We start from the raw sequence: 20,504 nt of genomic DNA, 5'->3' as shown, positions 1-20,504 counted from the left end.
TTCAAGATTTTGTTGATACTTTTATTTGCAATATAATAGAGATTGAGAGGGGTAGATATTTATGGAGGGAATCTCAGGGAATTTATCACGCGGAAGTTATAATTCTCTTAAATCCAGTCTACCGGACACATTTCAGTGTTACACAAGATGTGTTCACGCTTTGAAAACATTGAAGAACAACAGGAACAACGTTATTCTGCCTGCCGTTTTTAAATAGATTACGAAAAAAGTCTCTACATTTGATAAAGCATTACTTGATATACATCAACCTAAAACATGCCTGTGGGTAGTAAAGGGGGAAGCGTTATATTTTCAGGCTTCAGAGCATTGGGACTGTATTCGAATCACCTTTCACACGTGGTACGGTACCATAAGAAACATCGGGAATTCTACATTGTAACAGCCGTGGGAAACTGTTTCCACACGTACAATGTAAGTACTTATGTTGATAAATGTAACGATAAAGTTAGCTATTTACTTGTCACATAGCAATAATTTAAAACATATATGATGATATTGTCTGCCATTTCCTGATGTCAACTAGATCGATGAAACAACGTAAGGATGTGCCACGAATGCAACGCCAGATTTTGAGGGCAGCCTTTTCTAAAATAACGTTATCTACCCTTACGAAAGAAGATTGCAGTCAGAGTGCAGTATGCTGCAAATACTGCGCCAAAAAATACCACAGTAGACTGCAGTTAATGCACTCTTATGGTAGTTTCAAAACTGCTAGATGTTTTTGTAAGAGTACATTTAGTTATTTGATAGCTCGCTAATTATCATATTATAATTGGAGTGGTTATTCAGTGGTCCTATTGGTGATCATCATTAGTTCTGTAGCCATAACAGTGACTAAAAAGACAAGTTATCATCAGTTGGTAACCATTTGCAATGTTACAGGTCAAGAAACTTGGAATCGTTGCTGTCAGTAAGTAGGACTCCATGTATATTTGTAGTTTAATTTAAAGGTAGTCTTCCTGATATGATGACATCATCTTACACAGTGGGGCATCCTCCCTACAGAAATCAACAGCAATAAAATGCATATCTGCCAAAAGAGCCACTGTTTGCTCTTCCTAATGTGGGCATGTGTCAAATGAGGGCATACACCGGGAAGATTGGATTCTGTTGGTGTCTGTAAGAGTTTCCCGACTGTGTATGACGATCACTCATATCACTAAGTCTGGCTCCCTCATTAATTCACCGGTGTTACAGTTTCAAACAATTTTACTGTAGATTAAGGAATGTATGAATTTTCCCAAGGTAATGCACTTCCAGAGGACATATCATGCCTAGCGGCTGATCGGATGCTGGTCTATGTTGCAATTGGGGGGAAAGTATCAGCATTTGCCAGGAACAAAGAGGTGAAGTATCCATTCCATCACTTATATAATGAATATATTATATGATATATATTTTTTTAAAGACAATGATATCAAACTATTTAGGCCACCTACTTGTCATGACACGAGGCTAGCTGAGGGCACACACTCGCTTTAGCTTAAATGTTACGTTGACGTAGAGTGAATGACATTGCTTATAGTAAACTGACTGTGAGATTCTTGCGTCTATCCAGGTCGTTCACATGTACACCGGCCATGGAGCTGATGTTCACCTCCTGCTGCCTTTTGGGGATCACATCATTTCTGTAGACCGGGACAATGCTGTCATTGTTTGGGATGTGGAGTCAGAGGGTTTGTGTTGCAAAAATAAGGCATAACTGATCATTGGGATCATTGTTGAGTTTATCTGTTCCAATGAACCTAGAGTTGAACATGTTTTGGTAAATTGATTGTTTTGAAATGATGATCAGTAGTTTTTCATTTTCCAGTCAAACCAGTTTTTGTGAAGTCAATTAAATAGTTTTGTTCTCTTGTGCTTGTTTGTCCCACAGAGGAGTACCTGCAGATAACATTTGACAAAGTGTCATTTGAGGTGTCTGCTGTAATGCACCCAAGCACTTACCTGAACAAGATCCTGTTTGGGAGTAGCCAAGGAGGTCTCCAGCTCTGGAATGTCAAATCCAAGTACGGTCATTAATGTAGTTTTAAAATATTTTGAACCGGGGCCTCCCGGGTGGCGCAGTGGTTAAGGGCGCTGTACTGCAGCGCCAGCTGTGCAATCAGAGACCCTAAGGTTCGCGCCCAGGCTCTGTCGTAACTGGCCGCGACCGGGAGGTCCGTGGGGCGACGCACAATTGGCCTAGCGTCGTCCGGGTTAGGGAGGGCTTGGGTAGGGATGTCCTTGTCTCATCGCACTAACCAAGGTTGCCAGGTGCGCGGTGTTTCCTCCAACACATTGGTGCAGCTGGCTTCCGGGTTAGATGCACGTTGTGTTAAGAAGCAGTGTGGCTTGGTTGGGTTGTGTATCAGAGGACGCATGACATTCAACCTTTGTCTCTCCCGAGCCCGTACGGGTGTTGTAGCGATGAGACAAGATAGTAGCTACTAAAAACAATTGGATACCATGAAAAGGGGGTAAAATTCAACAACAAAAAATAATAATAATATTTTGAACTAAAAAGTATTGGTTGATAATTTAATTATAATTTGCTTGTGAAATCATAAAACTGAACAGCCAAAGATCTGTATTAATGCAACTGCAATTGCTAGTGTGCTTTGTCAAAGTTTGGTCTTAAATGTAAGAATGTTTGCCATGTTCTCTGTGCTCATTAAGTGCATTTCTTTTGTGTCTTAGCAAGCTTTTGTACACCTTCACTGGGTGGCCATCAGGAGTTACAGTGCTTCAGCAGGTTGGTTAAAATACCATTTTACTTTTCTCAAAGCTGAAAGTTTTTACGTTGAGTAACAGTCAAGCAAACATGTTCAACTACTTTCAAATACTGTATATAATGAAGGTACTGTGTAGCTTACATTCTGACTCGGGAAGACGTGCAGGCAGAGGCAGAAATCTGATGACAAAAATGTAGGTGGGCCCATATCTGGGCACTCGAACCATAATTAAATGATCAATAAAGCATAGCCTACGCTATACCCTGCTGTATTCAGTCACCCGTAACAAACCATCGAATGTGATTTCGCATTACAGACCAAATAGTCTTGTAGACCTATGGAAATCCACGACTCTTGCATTTTACCATGCGACTCGACACATAATAAACCGTAGGCGTATGTAGCGTTAATAATCACAATAGGCAGCCGTAGACTAGAACAGCGGTCGCTAATTTTTTCTTGGTCGAGATCACTTTGAGTGAAAATGTAAGCAGGGTGCGCCTACAATGTGTTGTGTAATGTCAATGAAATGATCAGTAGGCTATAGGGCCTTTACTATAGTGTATGGCCGGAGAAGCACGGGGCAAAGTTCTATTCCCAATTAAATGAAGCTCTTAAAAATGACATGCTATTTACATTGACTGGAAATAAATACTTAATGCATTTTCCTCTGTTCATATATAATAAGAGATGTCCGATTTCTCCGTGTAGGCCTACTCCTTGTTATAAATCTCTGGATAAGAGCGTCTGCTAAATGACTTAAATGTAAATGTTAAATGTAAATAACGTACAGTCCCTTGTATTTGAAAACTCAAGTCACAAGCTAGGCTATATGATAACCCTGGTAATAGGTCAGTTGCTGTAGCACATTACTTGCGAGGCACATCAGACTAAATAGAAATCCCTTTTTTATTTTTTTCCATTTCACTGGACCGATGGTCATGTGGGGCGGCAGGTAGCCTAGTGGTTAGTGTTGGGCCTGTAACTGAAAGGTTGCTAGATCGAATCCCCGAGCTGACAAGTAAAAATCTGTCCTTCTGCCCCTGAACAAGGCACTGTTCCTAGGCCGTCATTGTAAATAAGAAATTGTTCTTAACTGACTTGCCTAGCTAATAAAGAAGAAAAAAAAAGTCTTAGCGGAGTTAGAGTGCGAAGTGAGGTGTTTCATGATTTCTAAAAGTGTTGAATAAAAACAGCATTTTAGTGCTGATCATTGTCTCTGACTGTACTCAAACTGTCTTTAAGGCCCTTGATTAGATCAACGCAATCAGTGATTGATATAGAGGGGAACTTGAGGCCCTTATAGGCAAAATACTTATATCAAATGACTTGGAACATGCTCCAACGTCCTCTTCTATACACGGTCTCTTGATTATTTTTTTTACAGTATGCTTTGTTTGGCAGTTTTACATGTTTTTGCTAGCCAAGTTGTTTAGTGAGTCTTAGCTAACGGTTAGTAGCCTACACAGCGATAGCTACTGCTTGCTATGAATTTCATCTGATGGGTGTATGCATGTTTAGGCCAGTCCCGGTACTCATTTTGGGTGCCGGTACCGTTTATATTTCGGTGCAGGTACTCCTCAGTACTTTTGAGATAATATTCTGTAAGAGGTGCAGGAACTCAAGCAGAAGAACATTTGAGGTGCTGATATATTTCCTGCGAGCCCCTGACCAAGTCAAATACTGTGCTTAAGTTTAAAGACAAATAATGTCTTTGAGCGAAATGCTCTAATATATCCCATTTAGCAGACGCTTTTGTCCAAAGCGACTTACAAGTCGGCTGGGGCCACTACTTTTACATATGGGTGGCCCCAGCGGGAATCGAACCCACGACGCTTGGCGTTGCAAGAGCCATGCTCTACCGACTGAGCCACACAGGACTATCTGATTGGGTAAGCCTGGCTCCCCAGTGGGTGCTGTGCCTGAGCCCCCCGCTTACAGGTAACTGCCAAAATAAAGGAAACCCCAATGGCCACCACGAGCCAGAACAGCTTCAATGCACCTTGGCCCTTGGCATAGATTCTACATATATCTGGAACTGTATGGGAGCGATGTGACACCATTGTTCCGCGGGTGGCTTTATTTGGCCTCCTAAGTTTAGTGAGCAAAACATTTTTATAAACTTTTTAAACACCTGAAAATCAGCTCCAAGTGATTTTTATTTGGGAAATCTGTTCCCAAGTATTCCCACGCATAATAGAAAGAAGTGATTGTATACAAATGTAAGCAAGGTTTGAAATTATTATGTGTCAGTCAAATACTATATTGGTTTTGACTTCTTGCGGTCAATTTGCAGTCTTAAAATGACTTTTAATTGTCCCCAACCATCCCCTCAAGAAAAGATCAGCCTGCGGCTGAATCTAGTTGATGATCCCTGGTATACACTGTTTGGGATCTACTGTGTAGAAAAGTTGGCTAGTGTGCAATCAGAAATTCAATGTGTGGGCCTCCCGAGTGGCGCAATGTTCTAAGGCTCTGTCGCAGCCGGCCGTGACCAGGAGACCCATGGGGCGGCGCACAATTGGCCCAGCGTCGTCTGGGGTTAGGGGGGTTTGGTCGGCAGGGATATCCTTGTCCCATCGCGCACTGGCGACTCCTGGTGGCGTGCCTGCCGCAGTGCGCGCTGACACGTTCGCCGGGTGCACTGTGTTTGCTCCAACACATTGGTGCGGTTGGCTTCCGGGTTAAGTGGGCACTGTGTCAAGAAGCAGTGCGGCTTGGTTGGGTTGTGTTTTGGAGGACGCACGGCTCTCGACCTTCACCTCTCCCGAGTCTCTGCGGGAGTTGCAGAGATGAGACAAGACTATAACAACCAATTGGATACCACAAAATTGGGGAGGAAAAAGGGTAAAAGTATTTTTTAAATTTAAAAAAATCTATGTGTTTCCTGTCGAGCTTATCTCTCTCTCACCCATTTCCTCTAATCCGCCCCCTCAGTCCCCAGCTGTGGACGTTGTAGGAGTTGGCCTATCATCGGGTCAGATCATCATCCACAACATCAAGTTTGATGAGTCACTGATGAAGTTCCAGCAAGACTGGGGCCCAGTCACTTCCCTTTCCTTCAGAACAGGTGACATCCCCAATTGAATGAGGTGTTGTCTTTATGATTATAATGATAAACACAACATTGTGTGGCTTCATTTTGTGTCTGGTGCGTCACTGCTTTGCGTCCAATATAAAATGTTTACTCACCTCAACACTTTGATGTGATTGTCTTCTAGATGGCCATCCAGTAATGGCGGCTGGTAGTCCCATTGGACATATTGGGCTGTGGGATCTGGAGGAGAAGAAGCTTGTTTGTCAGATGAGAGATGCCCACAACACAGCTATCGCTGGACTAACATTCCTCCATGGCGAGCCTCTTCTCATCACCAATGGGGCTGATAACGGCATTCGGGTTAGTGTTACTTAAATTGTGTTACTTAAATTGTCATTCACTAGAGGGCGGCACTGTACAATTGCTGTAAAAAAATATATATATTTTTTTACTACACATCTTAAAGAAGGGGTGTCAAACATACTGCTACAATTTCACTTGAAACTGTGTGGAAATGATTGTGTCTACGTTAATTTCTTGACTGTGTCCAGCTTGCTAATAGTCACCGACATGAAAGCTTGACAGTCAGGGAGCATCGAAAATGTAAAAGCTTGTATTTGCAAATCTCAAGTTGCGAATTCAGCTCTGCTAACACATTCTCGTACCAACATATTGAACCTTTATTTAACTAGGCAAGTCAGTTAAGAACAATTCTTATTTACAATGACGGCCAAACCCGAACGACGCTGGGCCAATTGTGCGCCACCCTATAGGACTCCCAATCACGGCCGGATGTGATTGTCCTGGATTCCATCCAGGGACTGTAGTGACGCCTTCTTTCACTGAGATGCAGAGCCTTAGACTGCTGCGCTACTCGGGAACCCTCAAGATTTGGTATTCAACCATAGAGTTTTGAACCAATAGTCATATTCCTCAGGTGTGGATCTTTGACACGGCGGGGGGAGGAGGCCGTCTACTCAGGAGTCGTCTGGGACACAGCGCCCCGCCCACTAAGGTCCGGCACCACGGCCTGAACGGACATGACATTCTCAGTGCTGGTATGTGTGACTTGCTTTATCAGGCAGTTGTATGAGGCATCTATGTTGTTTTTTTTCTCTCTAATCCGCTGTACTCTTTCTTTTTTCTAAGGTCAAGATGGTACTCTTCAGTCGTTCTCCACTGTTCATGAGAGATTCAACAGGAGTTTAGGACATGGTACGATTACATTTTTTTCTGTTGTAGGAAAAATTGCTGTTATGGACTATGAGCTGTCAATTTGAGTACTGTTTACCTGCATGAATCCTTGTTTGCTATATTCTTCATGACAATAAACCAATTGGTAACTAGGTTCCATCAACAAGAAGAAATCCAAAAAGAAAAGCTTGAGGTATGACAAACTAAAGCTTCCTGCCATCACCACTTTCGCCTCAGGTATGTTTAGCAACAACAACAAAAAACTCGAAACAAGTCAGTTTTTCCTGTAGGACTTTTATCATTGAATGGGATTTAATTTGTTAAAACGTTTGTTTTCTCTGATTCTATGTGGGATGTAGAAAGTGCCCGCCAGAGTGATTGGGACAGTATAGTGGCGTGTCATCGAGGGTACCTCATGACGACCACCTGGAACTATCAGAAGGGCAGCATGGGAGCACACAAGCTGGAGCCGAAACGCTTCAACAAGAACCGCGCTCTCAGCGTCCATGCTACGGTAGCTAAATATGTGTAAAATGTGTTGATTTTAGTGTCAAATGAACCCAAATTATTTGATGAGTTAGTTTATAACACAAAGTTTATTACACATTTTGAAACAAACATAATGTATGCGCTATTTATGTTGTTAAAATGTGTACTTTCGCCCCAGGCGGTAGATATCACATCTTGTGGTAACTTCGTGGTGATAGGACTCTCATCTGGACATATTGACGTTTACAACATGCAGTCTGGCATGCATAGAGGTCAATATGGAGAGGACAAAGGTAAGTACCCCCAGAAAGACAATTACCGATGTATATTTGGCTCGTGCTTTCCGTGAAAGATTCAGCTTCATTCGTCCCATCTCTGACCCTGTAGCTCACAGCGGGGCGGTGCGCGGCGTGTCGGTGGATGGACTCAACCAGCTGACCGTGAGTGCCGGAGCTGACAAACTGGTCAACATCTGGAAGTTCAAATCTAGGAAGCTGGTCCTCTCCATTGACCTGGGCACCTCGCCCGCCACCACACACTTGCATCGGGACAGGTACGAGACAGATAACACCACAGGGAGGAATAGCACTGACACGACTGCACGTCTTCCAACTGATTTTTAGTTTTCACGTGGTTATAACATAGCTGTAGGAAAGTGTCTGATTGTAGTCTTTTCTGTCCCTGGTAAAGTGGGATGTTTGCCATCGCGCTGGACGACTTCACTCTCAATGTTCTGGACATGGAGACCAAGAGGATTGTCCGCAAGTTCTCTGGCCATCGAGGACAGGTCAATGACATGGTGAGTCGTTATCTTTCTTGATCTCCCTTACTGTTTTTTTTTACTCTCGTTTTTGATCTCGCCCCCTCTTTCCCTCAAATATCTTTTTGACTACTGATGATTTTTCTTGTCTGACGCTTCTCCTCAGGCTTTCAGTCCAGATGGTCGCTGGTTGATAACGGCAGCCATGGACTGTACTATCAGGACATGGGACCTTCCCTCTGGCTAGTAAGACTAATCCTTCCGCTTCTGGAGCAGCTTCTCGTCATTTCCTCTTGCCATAACCTGAAATCGTTAAGATTACTTTTGTTCAGATTCTTAAAAAAAAAGGGGTGGCTTTATCAAAAATGTAGTTTATCAATGAATCTCCTTCAAGTGCTCTGCAGGGGAATTTCCCTCTCAGCCTTCAGTAATTGACTTGATTTATTCTCTCTTTATTTTCTGTCATTGTTAACTTTCTTTCCTAGCCTGGTGGACTGCTTCTTGGTCGACTTTGCTGCAGTCAGTCTGACCATGTCACCCACAGGGGACTTTCTAGCCTCCTCCCATGTCGACAACTTGGGGATCTTCTTATGGTAAGAGTCACCACCACATCAAAGAAAGACTGTGTGGCGGGTGGAGTCAATGATTATCTGAGGTTATGTCATTATTACGGAACCAAACCTGCTGGTTAATGTTCACACTAACAGGCAACCAAGTATTAGATGATAAAGGAACAATCTTGATTTGCTGAGTCTTTGAATAAATGGGACCCAGCAAATTAGTAGTTGTATGGTCAATTGTTACAGCATCTATTCAATTGAATAGTTATTTATGAAGGATTTATTTGTTATTTATGAAGGATTTTAGTTATTTCCTTGTATTCAAGTAGTTTGCTGTGACAGTGTGTTGCATGTATATTGAGTAGTAGTGTTACATCCAGTATAATACTATTCAGGATAGTAACTCATATTATTCAGCAATAATAATAATAATAATGTATGACATTTACCAGGCGCTTTTACCCAAAGTGACTTAGTCATGTGTGCATACATTTTACGTACGGCAGGTCCCGGGAATTGAACCCACTATCCTGGCGTTGCAAGCGCCATGCTCTACCAACTGAGCTACAGAGCACAACATCATAGTAGTATTCAGTATTAGTAATTCAATCGAGTACAGGCCCAGCTGAATGAACAACAAAGACCGAAAGCAATATGACATTTTCTGAAATAGTTTTGGGGGAAATGGTTTCGTCTCCGAGGGAAGATCCTCTGAGCTAGATGACGGGTTGCCCTATGCGGGGCTGCTGGCATCGAAGACCTCTCCCGCTGGAGGAAAGGAGTTCCCGTGACGGGCCTTAAGGTTATAATAGCTAGTAGTGGCGGATGGTTGTTGAAAACCCTGTTCGCTCACGTGCAGTTAAGTTGACATGTATGAATACATCCCAACATTTGTGTGAGATTGGGCCCACAGGTTAGACGGCATGTGTGAGGAATGTGCATCATTGTGCCGTGGTTATAGGCTCTACGGTCAGGAGGTGATTGACATTCCACATATGGCTAACAGGGAAGAGGAGAAACGGGACACTATGCTGATGATGATTAGTTTTGTATTCATTCCCACTATGCCCCTAGAATAGGAAATCAAGTGACTTCTGTTATGCTTACTGGATGACGTATATATGAGCATTCAGACCAGCCTTCCTGATTTTGAACATTACTACATTAGTGTTATTGTTGAGTGAGCATCCCATGTTGAGTGAATTCCATATGGTTGTGTTTCCAGGTCCAACAACACGCTGTGCAGTATGGTGTCGCTGCGCCCCCTGCCTGCAGATTACGAGCCCACCGGGATCATGCTGCCAGGAACCTGTTCCAGCCAAGGTACCGACTGAACAGCCACTGTACCCATGTAGCACTTACTCTGTACCGGGCACGGGGGGCTCGAAAGTCCCCCACACCATCTGGACTGGCACATGTAACTGTGGTACCAGCCAATTATTCAAGCGGTCCTTTTGAATCTAGATATTGATGGAGAGAAACAATACTGTGCCGTAACGTGTGTGGCAGAGTACTGTACATTCAAATGCTTGAAATAGCCTTTCTGGAGCTTAAGCAATATTAGATGGTAGTTGATGGTATCTGTTGCCAAAGAAACATTAGTTTTCTTCTGCAGATGAAGAGGGAGAGGGAGATGCTGATCTCAACACTGAGATGATAGAATATGAGTCTCCTGAGCAACTGGACGAGCAGCTGGTCACCCTCTCTCTGCTGGCCGACTCTCGCTGGAAGAACCTGCTGCACCTCGACATCATCAAGGTGAGCATGTCACACTGTGGTTGTCTGCGGAGGGAAAACGGGTCAGCTACAGGGTCTCAAGCCCAGGTTGTCTGTGCGACTCAAGACTGTCTTAGCCCTCTGAGCTAAACCCAAGGCAACACATTTCTCCTTACACTTGCAGTGACTGACGACACGTGTGGTAATATCATTGTCATCGCTTCATAAGACAGACTTTCACAGTGCTCATATATTTTGTTTTTGTTATGTCGGACTGAAATGAGATTGGTGTTTTCCCCTTTCACATATAGAAACGGAACAAACCCAAGGAGCCCCCCAAGGTTCCAAAGGCTGCCCCCTTCTTTATGCCCACCATCCCAGGACTAATACCACAGTTCGCCCCCTCTGAAGGCTCCAACCAGGGGGAACAGGTGAGAGAAGTTAGCTACTTCTTCAAGTTCTGATAATAAACAGAACTCCACGAATGACCCTGAAACCACAACACTGTAAAATCCATTTTTATAAACATTTTCTTTTTTTAACATTAATGTAAATTACAGGAGCTGGAGTCCTTAATGTTGAAACCGCCATGTCTGTTTGCGATGTTCAAATCAAAAATCAAGTCAAATTGTATTTGTCACACGCATTTTGCGTACCAGCTGCGCAATTCTCTGTCCATGTACGAGATCTGAGTTAAAAGTACGCAGAAATGAATAGGGACTGATTATTATATATATATTTTTTTTTTTAAACAACATTTGAATAACAAATAAACCCGCTGAGTAAATCTAACCTATTGTTGAGCTGCAACACACAGGCGTCTACGGAGTTTGTGTCAACGGACACGGAGATGAATAAAATCATTATTGGGCGTAGCTGTCCCGTGTCTGCCCCTCCTCCTGTTTGATGTGATGCTGAGTTTGCTGACTGTCAGCTGTACGTAAACACACGGGCAAGTCTCTTTTCGACTCTGTGTTGTTGTGGAAAGGTAAACACTAATTGTTTCAAGCTAACATTAGCGAACATAGGATGGACATTCAGTGGGCTCTAAAGTGCCAGCAGTTCACTCGCATTTGCTTGCGAAAGAAATTAAATGCAAATGCGAAAAAGAACTGGTCGCATTTGTTGTGAGTGATGGACATTCAATTCTGCGTCCCATTAGTTGCATTTTCCACGTAGCATTACGAGGATCACGCAACCTGATGGACTGTGACTGAAATGATGATCCATGTCAGAAAAAGCATTTACAAAAGTATAATCCCAAATAAATATGTCTTGGCATTCAATGGGAGTCGGGGGTTTAGAAGACGGCGCGATGAAGAATTAATGAGTGTCCTGTATTAGCTATAGAGGCAATGCTTCTAAAAGGTCTTTGCACTAGATTTGAGATTTGATCCATTTCGAAAATCTGAAATGATGTATGTGCTGCAAAGAAATCCAATGGGCACCTTCACATAGGCTGAAACATTGCCAACAGGCCGACTGCCAAGATCTCATCCCTCAACTTTTTCACGGCATGCTATCCCTGCATTATTTCTGAGGGAGCCTCTGTTGATCTGGTGGAAGATGAGTTTAGACTCTCAGTCAGCAACTTTTTGAGCAGAGTCTGGTCAACATCCGCACGGATCAGGCCTGGAGAGAAATCTGCACAATGAAAAGGCGGGGCAGCCTGGTCTATTCCCACCTTTCGACTGTGATGCTGTGCATATTGGTCATATTCCACTGCAATGCAGACTGCGAACGAATATTCAGTCTCGTTTCCAAGGACAAAACCCAGTACAGAGCCTCCCCAGTACAGACATGCTGAGTGCCCTCGTTACCAAGGTTTCAATGATTGTCAGAGGAACTGTTTGCCACGGAGAAGTCTATCCTGATGCCCTGCTGCGTGAGGCTAAGTCTGCTAGCTGCCAGGCAAATCTGTCTAGGAAATGATTTCCTGAACATTTGAAGCTCTCCAGAAGATTTGTTCTTACCCACTGCTTCCTATCATAGCCTTTTCCTTTTACATGTTTATTTGATACTGATTCTCTGCTTCAAACATTTTGTTGTTCTTATCAGAGTTTTTGATTTTTTTATTCCCATGGATAAGACGTTTGTACATTTTGTACTTAAACAAATAACTTGTTATTATATGCTTAATTTTTATTTTTTTTACTTCAAGAATAAAGGCCTTTTGTGTTACAAATTACATTTTGTTAGTGACTTTTACCATATGTGTAACTGGAATGCTGTCAAAGTATTCCAACCTTTTTTATCGACTTGATTTGGAACAACTCTATAATTGCAATCAGACTCACGAACAGCGTGCACGCGTGCGTCTGGTACTCTAAAAAGTTGGACAGGTTTGGCAGGTCTGCAATAGGTGTAGACCATACAGTGAAATGCTTACTTACAAGCCGTTAAATACATGGGGTACTGGTACAGAGTCTATGTGCGAGGGCACCGGTTAGTCGAGGTAATATGTACATGTAGGTAGAGTTAATATGCATAGATAATAAACAGAGTAGCAGCAGTGTAAAGGGGAGGGGGGACAATGCAAATAGTCCGGGTAGCCATTTTATTAGATGTTCAGGAGTCTTATGGCTTGAGGGTATAAGCTGTTTAGAAGCCTCTTGGACCTAGACTTGGTGCTCCGGTACCTCTTCCCATGCGGTAGCAGAGAGAACAGTCTATGACTAGGGTGGCTGGGGTCTTTGATACTTTTTAGGGCCTTCCTCTGACACCGCCTGGTGTAGAGGTCCTGGATGGCAGGAAGCTTGGCCCCAGTGATGTACAGGGCCATACGCACTACCCTCTGTAGTGCCTTGCGGTCGGAGGCCAAGCTGTTGCCATACTAGGCAGTGATGCAACCAGTCAGGTTGCTCTTTGTTGCAGCTGTAGAACCTTTTGAGGATCTAAGGACCCATGCCAAATCTTTTCAGACTCCTGAGGGGGAATAGGTTTTGTCGTGCCCTGCCCTTCACGATTGTCTTGGTGTGCTTGGAACATGTTAGTTTGTTGGTGATGAGGACACCAAGGAACTTGAAGCTCTCAACCTGCTCCACTACAACCCCATGAGAATGTGGGCATGCTTGGTCCTCCTTTTCCTGTAGTCCACAATCATCTCGTTTGTCTTGATCATGTTGAGGGAGAGGTTGTTGTCCTGGCACCACACGGCCAGGTTGCTTACCTCCTCCCTGTAGGCTGTCTTGTCATTGTCGGTGATCAGGCCTACCACTGTTGTGTCATCGGCAAACTTAATGATGGTGTTGGAGTTATGCCTGGCCATGCGGTCATGAGTGAACAGGCAGTACAGGAGGGGACTGAGGGGCCCCCGTGTTGAGGATCAGTGTGGCGGATGTGTTGTTACCTACCCTTAACACCTGGGGGTGGCCTGTCAGGAAGTCCAGGATCCAGTTGCAGATGGAGGTGTTTTTTCCCAGGATCCTTAGCTTAGTGCTTGGCTTTGAGGGCACTATGGTGTTGAACGCTGAGCTGTAGTCAATGAATAGCATTCTCACATAGGTGTTCCTTTTGTCCAGGTGTGAAAGGTCAGTGTGGAGTGCAAAAATATTGCATCATCTGTAGATCTGTTTGGGCGGTATGCAAATTGGAGTGGGTCTAGGGTTTCTGGGATAGTTTTTTTTTTTCTCCTCCTAAAACGGATTTGAGTTTTTCTGCATTAAAGTCCCCAGCCACTAAAAGCCCCGCCTCTGGGTGAATGTTTTCCTGTTCACTTATGGCCGTATACAGCTCATTAAGTGTAGTCTTAGTGCCAACATTGGTTTGAAATGGGAAATAGACAGCTACGAAGAATATAGATGAAAACTTTCTAGGTAGATAGTGTGGTCTACAGCTTATCATTAAATACTCTACCTCAGACCAGCAAAACCTTGAGACTTCCTTAGATTTCGTGCACCAGCTGTTTACAAATATACAGTTGAAGTTTACATACACTAAGTTGATTGTGCCTTTAAACAGCTCGGAAAATTCCAGAAAATTAGGCCATGGCTTTAGAAACCTCTGATAGGCTAATTGACATACATTGAGTCAATTGGAGGTGTACCTGGTGGCTATATTTCAAGGCCTACCTTCAAACTCAGTGCCTCTTTGCTTGACCTCATGGGAAATCAGCCAAGACCCCAGAAAAAAATGTAGACTTCCACAAGTTTAGTTCATCCCTGGGAGCAATTTCCAAATGCCTGTGAAGGTACCACGTTAATCTGTACAAACAATAGTACGCAAGCATAAACAACATGTGACCTCGCAGCCGTCATAGCTCTCAGGAAGGAGACGCATTTTGTCTCCTAGAGATGAACATACTTTGGTGTGAAAAGTGCAAATCAATCCCAGAACAACAGCAAATGACCTTGTGAAGATGCTGGAGGAAATGGGTACAAAAGTATCTGTATCCACAGTAAAACGAGTCCTATATTCGCATAACCAGAAAGGCTGCTCATAAAGGAAGAATCAACTGCTCCAACACCGCCATAGAAAAGCCATTCTACGGTTTGCAACTGCACATGGGGACAAAGATCATACTTTTTGGAGAAATGTCCTCTGGTCGGATGAAACAAAAATAGAACTGTTTGTCCATAATGACCATCGTTATGTTTGGAGGAAAAAGGGGGAGGCTTGTAAGCGGAAGAACACCATCCCAACTGAGAAGCACGGGGGTGGCAGCATCATGTTGTGGGGGTGCTTTGCTGCAGGAGGGACTGGTGCACTTCACAAAATAGATGGCATCATGAGGATGGAACCTATGTGGATATATTGAAGCAACATCTTAAGACATCAGTCAGGAAGTTAAAGCTTGGTCGCAAATAGGTCTTCCAAATGGACAATGACCCCATGCATACTTCCAAAGGTGTGGCAAAATGGCTTAAGGACAACAAAGTCAAGGTATTTGAGTGGCCATCACAAAGCCCTGACCTCAATCCTATAGAACATGTGTGGGCATGTGTGAGTAAGGAGGCCTACAAACCTGACTCAGTTACACGAGCTCTGTAAGGAGGAATGGGCCAAAATTCACCCAACTTATTATGGGAAGCTTGTGGAAGGCTACCCATAACGTTTGACCCAAGTTAAATAATTTTAAAGGCAATGCTACCAAATACCAATTGAGTATATGTTCGCTTCTGACCCACTGGGAATGTGATGAAAGAAATCAAAGCTGAAATAAATAATTCTCTCTACTATTATTCTGACATTTCACATTCTTAAAATAAAGTGTTTATCCTAACTGACCTAAACCAGGGAATTTTACTAGGATTAAATGTCAGGAATTGTGAAACTGAGTTTAAATGTATTTGGCTAAGGTGTATGTAAACTTATAATAATAATAAACTTCCAACTTCAACTGTACATAGACCGCCACCCCTTGTCTTACCAGAGTCCACTGTTCTATCCTGCCGAAAAGCTTAAAACCCGCCAGCTGTATGTTATTCATGTCGTCGTCCAGCCACGACTCGTCCAGTAAAACACAAGATATTACAGTTTTTAATGTCCCATTGGTAGTATATACGTGATCCGATTTCGTCTATTTTATTATCGATTGATTGTACGTTGGCTAATAGGACCGATGGGAAAGGTAGATTACCCTCTCGGCGACGGATCCTAACAAGGCACAACAACGAACTTAGTGCAAACAACGAACACTGTTTTTTTTTCTCTGACATGGGCGACGCTAGAGCTCAACTACACGGTGGGACCTGACATTATAAATTGTGTTAGGGGCCTGGTAGGTTCTGTTTTTTTCCCATCAATAACGAGGGTATGTACGGGCAGGGCCCGGGTATCACTAAATTGATCACTAACATTTTGAAGCTGAGCTATTTGCTCGTGATCTGCTGTGGGGTGCTGTCATATCTGACTAAGATCATAACATGGTGTCAAGTGCTTCAACCTCATCAAATATAAGACAGGAGAGATTCTTTCACAGAAAATAATAATGTTCCTTGAGTTTTGTCAGAGGTCAGAGTGACTAACAGTCTACTGCTCTCTGTCTCGTCATTGAACAGAGCAGCCCAAGCTGAGCCATTTGCTATAGATACTCACAGATACAGAACCGCCATGAGCAGAGCGAGCAGCGTGCAGGAGCGACTGACAGGCAGCGAGGAGTAGCTAATGCATTTGCTAACAGAAGGAGTTATTTTGGATTTCGGGCAGGGTCGGTCCTTAAAATTGTCAGAAGCAGTCAGACCTGGGTAGGGTAGGGCTTGGACATGAAATTCATGCCTGTGCAGGGCTCTAGGCGACCCTCCCCACCTCTGCTTTGTCAACAAAACAATAACGGCTGTAGGGTGGACAGTGGCGCTGTTTCCCCTACTACTGATTCCAACTTTTAAAAAAGGTTGTTTGCTTTTCATATTATCCCCCCTCCCATAACAACTGTTATTTGGTTTAAACAATGCTTCTTTTGTTTACTTTTTTCACAGTCAAAGATTGTGAATTTTGGAGTCCTGGCACAGAAGTCCCATTTCTACCAACAGCTAGAATCTGCTATGCTCAGCAACAAATGTAAGTCTGAATCTCACTTACCTAGCTATTACTCACCATACCTCTTGCAAGCATAGCAAGTCCTCTAACCCCAAATCAATTCTGAGGCCATAAAAACTCAAGAATATCTTTTGGAATCACAATACTTGGGCCTACTGCTATGAAGTCAAGTCATTAGCATGTGCACTAACTAAAGTATTATTTGGCACGACTTTGCATTTCAAATGTCATGTACCTCAGGCCAATACAATGAATAACCCATCCTCGTCATCGTTTCCTCCAGATAATGACCCTGTGGGGTTGCTGAAAGAGATGGGTCCGTCTGGGATTGATGCTGAACTCCGAGGCCTGGCCCCTGATATGGGTGGAGATGTCTCCGTCTTACAAGGTTTCCTGAAGATGGTGGCCAGCATGCTGGACTCCAAGAGAGACTTTGATCTGGCACAGGCCTACCTGGCTCTCTTCCTAAAGGTAACCACATAAATATCATAGTCACTAACACGGCACGTTTAATCAGCTGCTGTTATACCAAGGGTCGCGTTAGTTCACAACTGTATTTTCAAAATGCTGTATTTAATTTATTTTTGTTTTTTTAAATGCCTGTGTTTAATATTGAAAGTCGCGTTTTTTTTTGTTGTTGCTTCACATAGTCATCAAGGCTGTGCAATTATAGTTTACCACCACAGAAAATACATTAGTGGGACATATTCCGTGGAAAACAGCTTCATTTTCATCAGATGACTACAGAAGTGCAATGCTATTTGGCTAGTTGTAAATGAGAGAGGTATTTTTTGCAAAAAATTATACATGGCCATCATATTTATCATAGAAAGAATGTAGCCAGCTACATTTCCTAATGTTTTGCCTGAAGTGAATCTTCATTTTACAGGAGAAACCGAAAAAGTACCAGACAAAATAGCTACACATCAGTCAGAGCGCTGTCTGCTGATAGAATGCCTATTCGTGAATTCTCATCTGAGTGGAGAAGTGCAACTGAAGCACAAAATCAGTCTGATGCCGAGCAGAAATTACATTAAGGAGCATTTTAGATCTGGTTTACAAAACACAGCAAGATATTTCTTTTTGCGTTTGATCTATTTTTCTGGGTGAAAAATACGGAGTTCTGCGTCTGTGTAAAACAGTTTTTTTTTTTGTTTAATCTACATTTGATTGATTTTGTTGTTTTTATTGTTACGTTTTCGTCCAATGTTATTACTACAGTAATTGTATCGTTGTTACAAAGGTATAAGAGCAGCTTAATGGTATCAACTCCAGATGCCACTAGATGAAGGGGAAAGTTGTTTTCTGTTGCATTGACTGTCATCCACTTACATCTGCAGCCAGCAGATGGCATCAGAACATTATGATTGGAAAGAAAAAAACAGAAACGTAAAAATTCTCTGATACACAACGCCCTATTCGATCAAAACTAATACCCAGATTCCCTGTCGAAGTCCAATAAAAATGGAACAAGAAAACATGTTTGACTTGATACGCAGTTCTATTGTTTCCCTTTTAGAATACAATCTATTTAGTTGAGTACCTTCATTCAAATTGCATCTCGACAGAACATGAAGAATGATGTGTTTGTCTTCACAGCACCACAGGCACGTTCTGAGGGCAAATAACAAGTGTGTGTGTTCATGTATGGCTAGACTTACATCCATCACTAACCCTGGTTCGTCTCTCTCTCTCTAGCTGCATCTTAGACTGATCTCCCAGGAACCAGGGCTGATGGAGGAGGCATCTAAAGTATCAGAGAAACTGGAGGAGACGTGGACATCCATGCAGACACTTTTCAATCAGAGCCTGTGTTTGCTGTCATACACCAAGAGTGCACTGCTTTGAAGCGTACCTCTCCCAGTGTTGTTTTTCACCATAAAAGTTATGTATAAATCTATATACAGTATTCACGGCGCAAGTATCACAGTTGATGCAAGACAAATTGGTCACATTTTATATGAAGTGCTCTCATAATGATCTGAACAAAAATATGAAGTTCAATGAAACCGTGGTTGATCGAAAACCTGATGTAACCGTTTAAAATAAACATTGATTGTTATCATTGTATTTGTTCACTTTGTTTGTTCCTTTGGTCTGCTTTAGTTTGCTTTGTTCCCTGCAGTCTCAATAGATAAGAGGATAAAGCTCAGGTGCATCCTGTTTCCATGGATCATTCTTGAGACGTTTCTACATCTTGATTGGAGTCCACCTGTGGTACATTCAATTGATTGGACATGATTTGGAAAGGCACACACTTGTCTAAACTAGAGTTTCCCCATCATCAATCTATACACAATACCCCATAATGATAAAGCAAAAGGTTTTTTTAGATTTTTTAAAAATAAAAACAAAACATTTACATAAGTATTCAGACCCTTTACTCAGTACTTTGTTGAAGCAACTTTGGCAGCGATTACAGCCTCAAGTCTTTGGTATGATGCTACAAGCTCGGCACACCTGTTTTTGGGGAGTTTCTCTTCAGTGCAAATCCTCTCAAGCTCTGTCAGGTTTGATTGGGAGCGTTGCTGCACTGCTATTTTCAGATTTCCCACAAGATATTCGATCAGGTTCAAGTCCAGGCTCTTGCTCGGACACTTAAAGACATTCAGAGACTTGTCCCGAAGCCACTCTTGTGTTGTCTTGGCTGTGTGCTTAGGATTGTTGTCCTGTTCAAAGGTAAACCTTCACCCCAGTTGGAGGTCCTGAGCGCTCTGGAGCAGGTTTTCATCACGGATCTCTGTACTTTGCTCCGTTCATCTTTCCCTCGATCCTGACTAGTTTCCCAGTATCTCCCGCTGAAAAACATCCCCACAGCATGATGCCGCCCCCACCATGCTTCACCGTAGGGATGGTGCCAGGTTTCCTCCAGACGTGACGCTTGGCATTCAGGCCAAAGAGTTCAATCTTGGTTTCATCAGACCAGAGAATATTGTTTCTCATGGTCTCAGTCTTTAGGTGCCTTTTGGCAAACTCAAGGCTGGCTGTCATGTGTCTTTTATTGAGCTGTGTCTTCCGTCTGGCCACTATCATAAAGGCCTGTTTGGTAGAGTGCTGCAGAGTTGTCCTTCTGTAAGGTTCTCCCATCTCCACAGAGGAAACTCCCTGACCAAGGCCCTTCTCCACGATTGCTCAGTTTGGCCGGGCGGCCAGCTCTAGGAAGAGTTTTGGTGGTTCCAAACTTCTTCCATTTAAGAATCATTGAGGCCACTGTGTTCTTCAAAGCTGCAGAAATGTTTTGGTACCCTACCCCAGATCTGTTCCTCGACACAATCCTGTCTCGGAGCTCTATGGACAATTCCTTCTACCTCATTGCTTGGTTGTTTCTCTAATATGTACTGTCAACTGTGGGACCTTTTATATAGAATAAGGCTGTAACGTAAGAAATGTGGAAAAACTCAGTCTGAGTACCTTCCGAATGCACTGTATTTTCATTGTGTTCAGTGCTGTTGGGGATTATAGTTTTTGTCTCATGACGGAGCAGGTAGTGGAGCAGATGGTGTCTCTGTGTGCCTCTCTCTGTAGCTAGGCTCTGT

At 43.0% G+C, this 20,504-nt stretch overlaps 1 protein-coding gene across 1 annotated transcript; it reads left to right on the top strand.

The window, feature by feature from the left end:
• Positions 1-126: 126 nt before the first annotated feature.
• wdr36 (WD repeat domain 36) lies at positions 127-19,030 on the top strand. Its single transcript, XM_064942181.1, has 23 exons — positions 127-432; positions 904-931; positions 1,267-1,367; positions 1,580-1,697; positions 1,898-2,030; positions 2,701-2,755; positions 5,673-5,805; positions 5,957-6,132; positions 6,710-6,830; positions 6,922-6,987; positions 7,120-7,203; positions 7,326-7,480; positions 7,634-7,748; positions 7,843-8,008; positions 8,146-8,254; positions 8,382-8,461; positions 8,701-8,808; positions 10,001-10,098; positions 10,391-10,533; positions 10,803-10,922; positions 16,908-16,989; positions 17,252-17,439; positions 18,667-19,030. Exons 1-23 carry the CDS (start codon positions 277-279, stop codon positions 18,814-18,816), a joined length of 2,685 nt encoding a protein of 894 aa, XP_064798253.1. The 5' UTR covers positions 127-276; the 3' UTR covers positions 18,817-19,030.
• The last annotated feature ends 1,474 nt before the right edge of the window (positions 19,031-20,504 follow it).

This window comes from Oncorhynchus masou, chromosome 28, assembly GCF_036934945.1.
Source record: "Oncorhynchus masou masou isolate Uvic2021 chromosome 28, UVic_Omas_1.1, whole genome shotgun sequence".
Classification (NCBI taxonomy): domain Eukaryota; kingdom Metazoa; phylum Chordata; class Actinopteri; order Salmoniformes; family Salmonidae; genus Oncorhynchus; species Oncorhynchus masou.
This window is presented reverse-complemented; position numbering and strand designations above follow the sequence as displayed.